The following is a 10,000-nucleotide window of genomic DNA, read 5'->3' on the forward strand; positions in this document are numbered from 1 at the left end:
GGACCATCCTGATGGTGGAGTGGTACGTTCTCCCTTTGTATCTGAAAAGAACATTCAGCAGGTCACGATGACGCTGAAGATTCAAGAGGAAACTGATGATTCATTCATTCATTCATTCATTCATTCATTCATTCATCAGTTTGTGTTCAAAGTGACACAAAGCAGAAGGAGCTTGTTCTTGTCTCACTTGGCCTTGAGCGTCTCCTCCTGACAAACCCAGCTCTGATCCTCCAGACCCTGAAGCTCCTTCAGGACTCGTCCAGGTTTGTAGGCAGCGTTGATCATCATGTTCAGCAGCTGCAGGAAGAAAAACGATGGATCAGGTTCACGTTTACAGTGAAAACATCTGTGTGTCCAACATCTTCTCACCTCTCTGAGGACCTGAGGACATCGTCCAGGTCCAACGCTCTGAGGCAGCTCAGAGATTCTTCGTTTGTTGAGAAACGGTCCAGAGAAACATCGATGGTTGACAAAGATCTGAGAGCAGAGTTTTCCTGAGACAACAAACACACACATGAATATTCAGATAAATCTTCTCTGAAGGGAAAGTTCAGGCTTTTTCTTACAGATCAAAGCTTTTAATCTTTAATTTAACATTAACAGTTAGTGTGTGTGTGTGTGTGTGTGTGTGTGTGTGTGTGTGTGTGTGTGTGTGTGTGTGTGTGTGTGTGGTCAGCTGAGTCTTGCTCCGCCCCCTCTGTCTCCCTCTCATTTGCATGAAGGTGTTGTTTGTTGTTTACCTGTATCCATGGTGACAGGTGTCACCTCAACCAGTGGGGGCGGAGCCAACCTGCAGGAAGAGCCAATCAAGTAGGTCAAACTAATCAATAAATCTATAAATATAATAATAATATACACACACACACATATATATATATGTAAATATATATATATATATATGTGTGTGTATATGTATTTATATATCCTGTGTATATAGAGTTTCTTACTGTTTCTCAGGCTGCACCACTGCAATCTTCTTCTGCTTCTGATCTGTGGAGACATCAAAGAGTCAGACACAAGTGTGTGTGTGTGTGTGTGTGTGTGTGTGTGTGTGTGTGTGTACGTACAGACAGCTCTGAGGTCAGAGGTCAAAGGGTAACTGTTGGCTTCACACCAGCCGACAGGAAAGATGCTCATGGACGAAGAGTCGACGATGAATTCACTCTTTGTTTCACCTGCAGAGAGAGAGAGAGAGAGAGGTGAGGGAGCACACACACACACACACACACACACACACACCTGTACCTTCCAGTCGCAGCCACAGCAGGTGACCTTTGACCTGTGTGATCTGTGCCACACACACTTCCTCTGGACGATGAGGATTGACGGCCTCCAGACACATGTTCTTCATGAAGCCTCTGCTCTGACTACACTACACACACACACACACACACACACACGCACAGAGAGAGACACACACACACACACACACACACACACACAGAGACACACTTTCAGTCAAAGTTCAAAGTAAATTTTCAGTTCAAATCTCAATGATATGAATGAATAAATATGAACGTGTGACTGAGTGAAATGATGTTTTTAGATTTAAAGTCACTTCTAAAACTCTGTGATTGGCTGATCATTTACAGATCATGTGATCAGTTTACTGGGAAAAGCTTCACCAGTTATTGAAATAAAAGGATCCCAGATCTGGACCAGGACCAGGACCAGGACCAGGACCAGGACCAGGACCTGGATCTGGCTTTAAATGACCTCAGACTCAGACCTTGAAGCTCGTCAGCATGAGTGAAGAAGAGAAATGAAGAAGATGAAGAGATGAAAACATGATGTTCTTCTCACAGTGAAACAGGCGTCTGGAGCAGCTTCACTGCTGCTCTGCTTCAGGTACTCGGCCCAGTCAAAGTCCTGGTCCTGGCCCTGGTCCTGGTCTCCAGGCGGTTTCTCCAGACTCAGTCCGTTCTTCAGACTCCACTGAACCGGCAGAAGTCCGGCAGAGTGGGCGTGGCATAGGAGCGAGCGCGGCGTCACGTCCAGGCGAAGGTCGTCCACCGTGACCTGGAAGAAGATCTCACTGAAGACCTGAGGACAACAGACATGAAGAGGTGCACCATGGGAAATGTAGGCTCCACTGACTCAAACACACATTCTGCTGCTGCAGTGACACAAAGTGACCACACGAGGCAGCAGTAGAGTTCAGAGGTCAGGGGTCAGAGGTCAGGGTACAGGCTTTGTCTCACCTTAGTGACAGTAACAGGGTTCAGGGTCAGAGGTCAAAGGTCAGGCTTTGTCTCACCTTAGTGACAGTCACAGGACAGATGTTGAGCTCTGACGGTGAAACCATCTCCAGTTTCATCCCCGTCTGAAAGGAGTGTTTGTGCAGATCCACCTGATCCTGACAGACACACAACACTGTTACAACAGACACACAAACACTGTCACACAACAGACACACAAACACTGTTACACAACAGACACACAACACTGTTACACTACACAACAGACACACAAACACTGTTACACAAGAGACACACAACACTGTTACACAACAGACACACAACACTGTTACACAACAGACACACAAACACTGTCACACAACAGACACACAAACACTGATACACTCACACACAAACACTGACACACAAACAACACTGTGACACACAAACACAGCGCCCTGTGACTCACGTTGAAAACCTGGATCTGGAGTGGATTCTGGAGAGCGTGGAGTCGCGCTGCATCCACAGCCTGTTGCCAGTGGGGGGCGCTCTTCAGTGAGCTGAACTCTGGTGTTTGATACAAACGATCAACTTTTCCTTCAGATCATTTTCTTCTTGTTCTAAAATGTAAACTCACCTGTGGGCGGTTCTAAGTGCAGCTGGTTCTCCAAGGCCCAGCCCAGGGGGCGGAGTCTGACGTCCAGGTAGAACAACCACGTGTCCTCAGCGCGGTCGTCCTCAGAGAGTCCAACGTATCGAAGACGAAGACGTCCTCCAACGTTTTGGACGACTCTAACGGGCCAGAACTGACGTGGATCTGAGACGTCCTGAAGCTCCAGGACACAATCCTGGACCAGAAGGTCCAACATGTTCTTCCCTCTGAGAGGCTGAAGGATGAGGACGGAGACAGAGACGAGGACGGAGACGGAGAAGGAGAAGAGGACAGAGATAGAGTCGGAGAGTTTACTGCTTAATTCAAACATCATGTTTAACCTGAACTGAAACTGTGTGTCCTACAAGACCAGGACCAGACTGTACTGATACCAGGACCAGGACCAGGACCAGACTGTACTTTAGCCCGTCGTTCAGAGAGGACTCTTTCTCTCTCCTGCTCAGACTCATGCTCGCTCACCCCGTCCAGAAGGTTTTCTGGTGCCGTTCTGGATCCAGTCAAGTCCTGAACCAGGAACTCGGTCCAGTCGCTGTATTTCTCTTTGATCACTGAGACAAAGAGACAAAGAGTGAGGAAACTTTGTCACATCTTTGACTTTGTGTCCATGACCATGATCTGGACTATGATGTGGACCATGATGTGGACCATGATGTGGACCATGATCTGGACCATGATCTGGACCATGATGTGGACCATGATCTGGACCATGATCTGGACCATGATGTGGACCATGATCTGGACCATGATCTGGACCATGATCTGGACCATAATGTGGACCATGATGTGGACCATGATCTGGACTATGATGTGGACCATGATCTGGACTATGATGTGGACCATGATGTGGACCATGATGTGGACAATGATGTGGATCACACTTGTTCACACCTGAAGATCCAAGTAAAGTCTGTCCAGAGTGATAGCTAACCCTACGTGCGTATGTGTGTGTTTGTGTGTGTGTGCGTGTGTGTGTGTGTGTGTGTGCTGCAGTTCCTCCTCCTACCTTTAGGGGGCATCAGTGTCTTGTTGTTCAGAGCGCACCAGCCCACAGGATGCAGCTCTGCAGTCATGATGTCACACCAGAAGTCGGCCTTGCGGTCGTCTCCGTAGCCACTGTATCGCAGTAGCAGCAGTTGACCACAGGTGGCGACGATGGTGGAAACCCAGTAAGAGTCTGAGCTGCTTTTGTTGATCACTTCAAGTTTCATCCCGGGTTTAAAGCTGCTCTGGAGACTGAGCTCCACCTGGAAACACCTGGTGTTACACTGATATGATATAGTATGATAATATAATATAATATCATTATAATATAGTATAATGTAATATACAACATGACAGTGAACGCAGCAAGACAATAAACAGTTAAATGTTTCCATCTCAGCTGTTTTTCAATTCTTAAGAATGTTGTGAGAGAAACAGGAAGTTCATATTCAACAGTCACACAGACACACACACAGACACACATGCACACACACACACACACATGCACACACACACACACACACACACACACACACAAACACACACACACACACACACAACCTCTTAGAAATAAACAAAACAAACGTCCTTGTGACTTCCTGCTGTAACAATGTCAGTTTGCTCCATCACTGCTCTGATTGGCTGATATAAGAGGGGGAGGTGTGTGTGTGTGTGTGCGTGTGTGTGTGGGTGTGTGTGTGTGTGTGTGTGCAGTCACTGTCTCACACACATAGACTCTTTCTTTCATGTTCTGTTTTTTCCCAAACGTCACATTAATAATAAACTATTAAACGTCAGCTGATCAAACTAAACTAAACTAAACTTGATCAAACTAAACTAAACTAAACTAAACTTGATCAAACTAAACTAAACTAATCTGATTGATGTTTGTTTTAATCTACAGGATTAAACCACAGAAGAAGAAGTGACATCATCTCATCATCACTCACGTGTTTGAAGGAGGCGTGAGGAGCAGCGCTAAGTCCCGCCTCCTCCATGAACTCCTCCCAGTTAAACTCCGCCCCCTGCTCCTGCACAGGATCTGCATCTGAACAAAAACGTCAAAGTGATTAAACTTAACTAACGTAAGTTAACTAGTAACTAGTAACGTAAGTTAACTAGTAACTAGTAACACATGACATCACTGTGATCCACAGAGTTTTAAGACTCACCTGAATTCATCTCTTCTTCTTTTCCATTGGTCAGAGTCTGATTCTGCATCATCACACCTTCACCTTCCTCCTCCTCTTCTTCCTCCTCCTTCACCTCCTCTTCCTCCTCCTCTTCCTCCTCTTCTCCTTCTTCTCCTTCCTCTTCCTCCTCCTCTTCTCCTTCCTCTTCCTCCTCCTCTTCCTCACTGCATCCCTCTCTCTAAAATACATCATCACTGATTCATTTTCACAAAGGATTTGGAATAATCTTCACAGACAGGAAGTGATGTCATTTTGATTTTTGAGATTAAACAGATTTTACTGAAGTAATTTTGTTGACTTTTTTTTTTTTTTTTTACAAAAAGTCATAATGCAATCATCGTCTTGTTTGGTGTTTTTAAAGAACATCTAAACAACTAAAAACAGGAACAGGAAGAAGAAAAAGCTTCTTTTTGATTCTCCAATAATCGGATTATAATCCGTGACAAAAAAGATCGATGTTCAGAAACGAGATTAAAAATAAAACTGTGGCTTTTTTTTTTCTCTCTTTTTAGATTAAAGTGAAAGAGGAAACGTTCACCACGAGGAACACACACTCATCAAAAGAAACCGAACCTGATCAAAGAGGCCGCGTCCCAACACTTTTTCCTCCTTCACAGTTTTCAACTCGCACTTTCTTCTTCTTCACGAGACCAAAACAAGCAGAAACATGTTCTTCTGGTCCTGATCCAGGTCCTGATACAGGTCCAGGTCCTGATACAGAACCCTGATCCAGATCCAGAACCCGATCCAGATCCTGCCTCGTTCAAACAAACCTTTGTCACTTTGGTTCAGTGTGCGCGCGCGCGTGCTATGACTCACGTGTGTTTTTGTTGCGTTTACGTCGAAACTAAATCACAAAAACACATTTAAACAAAAACGATATTTATCACGACTGTGGCGCGCGCGCGCACGACTGCAAAACAACGCAATAAACGGAATCACCGGGAGTGGCACGAGACATCACCCCGGTGTTCATTCAGTGAATTCGTGCGCGAGGGACACTTTAAACAAGTTGTTTTTTAACAAGAAAAAAAAAAAACATACGAAGAAAAAAATAGAACGCACGCGCCGTCAGCACCTGTTTTCTTCTTCTTACCTGTCCTCTTCCTCTTCCTCTTCCTCCTCCTCCTCCTCCTCCTCTGACTTTGTTGTTCTTCTGTCGAATCTTCCTCTCTCTCTCTCTCTCTCTCTCTCTCTCTCTCTCTCTCTCTCTCTCTCTCTCTCTCTCTCTCTCTCTCTCTTCCTCACTCCGTTTTCAACATGGCACGTGTCATCTGCGCATGTGCAAACACATATTTACTGTAACAAACAAAACAACAAAGATGAACGAGTGAATGAATGAAGAACTCAGATTTACAGGAACCTGAACGCAGCACAGTAGAAAAAAAACCTGTTACGCAACAAAGCACGAGTTTGTTTCCTTTTACAGCTGTGACGTCACAACACGAGTGCAGTTTATTTCACCATTATTTACTTTTTCATTTTTATTTAATTATTTATGATTGTTATTCTTTAATATTTTGTTGACTCTGATCTACGTTTATTATTATTATTATTAATATTATTATTATTATTATTATTATCATCCATCATCATAATTATTTGTGTTACTATGATAATGAATAAATAATAATTATTATAAAATATTATTATTATTATCATTATTGCATTATTCGGTTGATGGTTCAGCTCCAGGTTTTTATCACAGTCAACACCTCCCTCTAGTGGCGACACTTCGGTACTAACTTAATATTCCTATATACAGATACATTTACACCGGAAACAGTCTTGAGCTTTTATTTTGAAGGTGCGAGACCGGAAGCTGCTGTCGACAGTCCGCGTTTTTGTTGTAAATACGGAAGTGGGTCAGAAAATGCACGTTGTTTGTTTTTGTCTTAAATGAAGCGAAATGAAGGAAATGACACTGTGTGTGTGTGTGCGTGTGTGTGTGTGTGCGCGCGCGTGTGTGTGTCGTGGACATGTCCCCGCTCACGTGACGAACATGTCGCTTGGATTGACAGGTTCGGTGTCCTGGCTCTGTTGCTGTGAGTGACACACACACACACACACACACACACACACACACACACACACACAGTTAAAACAAACATTCAGTCACGTGGTTTTGTGTTTCATATGTGACTTCATATCGGCGCGTGTTCGGCGCGTCAACATCACACATTTAAATCGAATCTTTAAAAACGCATTTGAATGAAATCACGTGCTGTTTGTTCACAGATTGAATGATTTAATCACAGAATTTCACCTAAAGACTCAAATCAAACAGATCATAGAAGTTTATCACACTAATATATGAGCCACTAATCAAGGAATAATGATCATATGATCATGTGATGAGGAATCTGGTCTGAGAGTTTACAGTTTAATTATATATTTATTCATGTTCATATGAATACATTTAGTTTACAGGTAACAGTTTAATTATATATCTATTCATGTTCACACTCACAATATTTGACTTTTGTTCAAAAATCCACGTGACCTCAGTGGGTTTTTGATTTATTTTAATTAATGTTCCACATGTTTAGATGATGATGATGATGATGATGATGAAATCAGCAGTTTGTACAGTGATGAAGCTGAACATCAGTCACAGAATCAGACCAATGACCTTTGACCTTTGACCTCCGTTAGCTCAGTGAATCATTAACAGACAAATCAATATTTTCTTCTTCATGTCCTAATTTCACACACGTGTCATTTTAGGACGACGTCTTTAAATCTGTTCTGATTATAAACATGATTTCATCATTAAAGAGAATTTAAATCATCGCAGTGTGGACGCACTGGGAGGTGTTTCCTCTCTGTTCTTTCAAAATAAAAGTATTTCCTCTCTGTTCTATAAAACCCCAGAGCGGTTGTATTTCTGAAGAGGTTTCTGCCACCAGAGGGCAGTGTAGGCTAATAGGTGGGTGTGTGTTTTCTCAGTGTGTTGTCTTGTTCTTTTTGTCTTGTTGTTGTTGTTGTTGTTATTGTAGTTGTATTGTTGTGTATTTTCAGGCGAGCCTCCTCAGACAGTGGTGTTTACCTGCTCTTCATGATGATGATGATGATGATGTTCATCATGGTTGTGAAGAAAGGCTCCATCATTCATCTTCATTGTGCTGCTGCTCGTCCCTGATTGGTCCAAAGTAAGAACAGTGTGCTGGTGACGTTGTTTCCTGTTGTTGTGACGTTGTTTCCCGCTGTTGTGACGTCGTTTCCTGTTGTTGTGTGTTAATAAACGAGGTCATGTGATCTTAGAGCAGCAGAACGTAAAGATTAGATTTAATGACTCATCAGATTTGATTCTTTAATCAACATGAAAGAAAACAAAGACGTTGAGGAAAGAGTGACTCAGCGCTTTGTTCACTGAAACAACGCTGACATTTACCAGGTTTCCTCACTGATGTGATGGAAAGTGAAGACAAGACAGAGGACTATTGACTGTGTGTGTGTGTGTGTGTGTGTGTGTGTGTGTGTGTGGTCAGAACAACAACACTGTCGTTGTGAATGTAAATCAAAGGTTAAAGTTATGAGATGATCTCACACTGAAGTTCTCCTCGTCTTCATCACTCACATGGACTTTAATAATCCCATCAACTTCATACTGTTGTGGGATTAAAATCCCTGCTGCTGAAGAAGAAGAAGTGACATCTTTAGTGTCTAAGATTAAAATAGTGTTTACTCTGAATATGGATCAGAACCAGAACATCTTCACTGTGAGGAAACATCTGGTTAACTTCAGCAGAACATCTTCACTGTGAGGAAACATCTGGTTAACTTCAGCAGAACATCTAGAAAAAAAAGTTGGTTTAAATGTTTTATTTACAAAATTATTATTATATTTTTAAATGATACACATCATAAAATAAAAGAACATTTCTATTAGAAATAGTAAAAACACTGATGTGATGAAGTGCTTTGTAGCTGCGCTCAGAGGATTATGGGTAAAAACAGTGAAGTATTAGCTGGTGCTGATCTTCACAGGTTTGTGGTGTTTGTTGTCGTCTCAGTGTGGAACATGTGCGACACCACGTAGTCGTCGTATTCTCCGTCGATGAGCTTAGCTGCGTTGTTTCTGACGAACCAACAGTCCACGGTCTGTGAGCCGCTGAAGATACGTCTGCTCTTCTGAACCACGGGCACCGAGCGACCTTTGACCTTCAGAACTGTAGAAGCTTTCACGGCTTCCTGTTCCGGAAGTTTGGCCACGCCCACTTCCTCGTACAGGAACTGACCTGAAAGCAGAATGGATGGCAGTTTCACCACTAGAGGTCACTGAATCCTCCTGAAGATTCACATCACGTTTAAAAAGTCGCTGATTCAGAAACAGCAGAAGATGAAAACATTCAGAAGGTCTTGGTCACGTGATCAGCTGATTTAGTCAGTAAAGGACGTGACATGGACTCACCCAGCAGACCATGGCAGTGCTGCGACAGCCCTTTGCTGTTTGCGATGTAAAAGCCCAGGTGGTTCCTCTGGTAAGGAGCCGGGTTCTTGTAGTGATGCAGCAGAATGACGAAGCTGATGTCTCCGCCCACCGTCACCGTCACGTTAGATGTTTCCTCCACGAACACGGACAGAACTCCAGTGTGGACCTGAGCGGTGGAGTGACAGGGCAGAACCAGGCGGTCCACACCGTCCACGATCACCCTCTTCACGTTCACCTCGATGTAGGCGCGTTTGGGCCGATCCACCACGATGCTGATGCTGCTGAAGTAGGTGCGCCGCTGCTTGTGGCTGCCAGGTGGCGCCGGAGCGCCGATGAGTTTGCCGTTGACCGTCACACCTGTGAAAACAACGACGACGACAGAAGGTTTAGAGGTCACTGTGAGATGATGAAGATGAGATGATGAAGAGTCTCACCTGAGTGTTGGTGGTCAGACAGCAGACGGAGAACGTGTCCAGGTTCTCCGTTAATGTTGAAGCACACTGTGAGTTTACTGAGAGGGAAGTCCACCACGAAGTGAGGG

General features: G+C 43.8%; 2 protein-coding genes across 6 annotated transcripts in view; both read right to left on the bottom strand.

Moving 5' to 3' along the window:
* Positions 1-5,077, bottom strand: part of sfmbt2 (Scm like with four mbt domains 2) — a 7,328-nt gene extending 2,251 nt beyond the window's left edge. For 2 of the 4 annotated variants that reach the window (XM_083902544.1, XM_083902547.1), the window contains exons 1-15: positions 5,004-5,071; positions 4,782-4,879; positions 3,854-4,094; positions 3,310-3,398; positions 2,815-3,064; positions 2,647-2,744; positions 2,258-2,356; positions 1,804-2,043; positions 1,246-1,372; positions 1,068-1,175; positions 948-990; positions 741-790; positions 370-494; positions 188-297; positions 1-41 (exon numbers count right to left, since the gene is read on the bottom strand). The exon at positions 1-41 is cut by the window's left edge and continues 135 nt beyond it. In XM_083902544.1, the coding sequence (XP_083758670.1) occupies positions 1-41; positions 188-297; positions 370-494; positions 741-790; positions 948-990; positions 1,068-1,175; positions 1,246-1,372; positions 1,804-2,043; positions 2,258-2,356; positions 2,647-2,744; positions 2,815-3,064; positions 3,310-3,398; positions 3,854-4,094; positions 4,782-4,879; positions 5,004-5,055 (1,771 nt within the window). In that variant the 5' untranslated portion in view covers positions 5,056-5,071. Of the gene's footprint in view, positions 42-187; positions 298-369; positions 495-740; positions 791-947; positions 991-1,067; positions 1,176-1,245; positions 1,373-1,803; positions 2,044-2,257; positions 2,357-2,646; positions 2,745-2,814; positions 3,065-3,309; positions 3,399-3,853; positions 4,105-4,781; positions 4,880-5,003 lie in introns of all 4 variants that reach the window. The other 2 variants (XM_083902546.1, XM_083902545.1) reach the window with 2 other exon arrangements.
* A 3,683-nt stretch (positions 5,078-8,760) lies between these two features.
* Positions 8,761-10,000, bottom strand: part of itih5 (inter-alpha-trypsin inhibitor heavy chain 5) — an 8,501-nt gene continuing 7,261 nt past the window's right edge. For both annotated transcript variants that reach the window (XM_083903260.1, XM_083903259.1), the window contains 3 exons: positions 9,894-10,000; positions 9,439-9,816; positions 8,761-9,265 (listed from right to left, as the gene is read on the bottom strand). The exon at positions 9,894-10,000 is cut by the window's right edge and continues 10 nt beyond it. In XM_083903260.1, coding sequence (XP_083759386.1) covers positions 9,009-9,265; positions 9,439-9,816; positions 9,894-10,000 — 742 coding nt within the window. In that variant the 3' untranslated portion in view covers positions 8,761-9,008. The remainder of the gene's footprint in view (positions 9,266-9,438; positions 9,817-9,893) is intronic.

Source organism: Microchirus variegatus (assembly GCF_963457635.1).
Source record: "Microchirus variegatus genome assembly, chromosome: 16".
Classification (NCBI taxonomy): Eukaryota; Metazoa; Chordata; class Actinopteri; order Pleuronectiformes; family Soleidae; genus Microchirus; species Microchirus variegatus.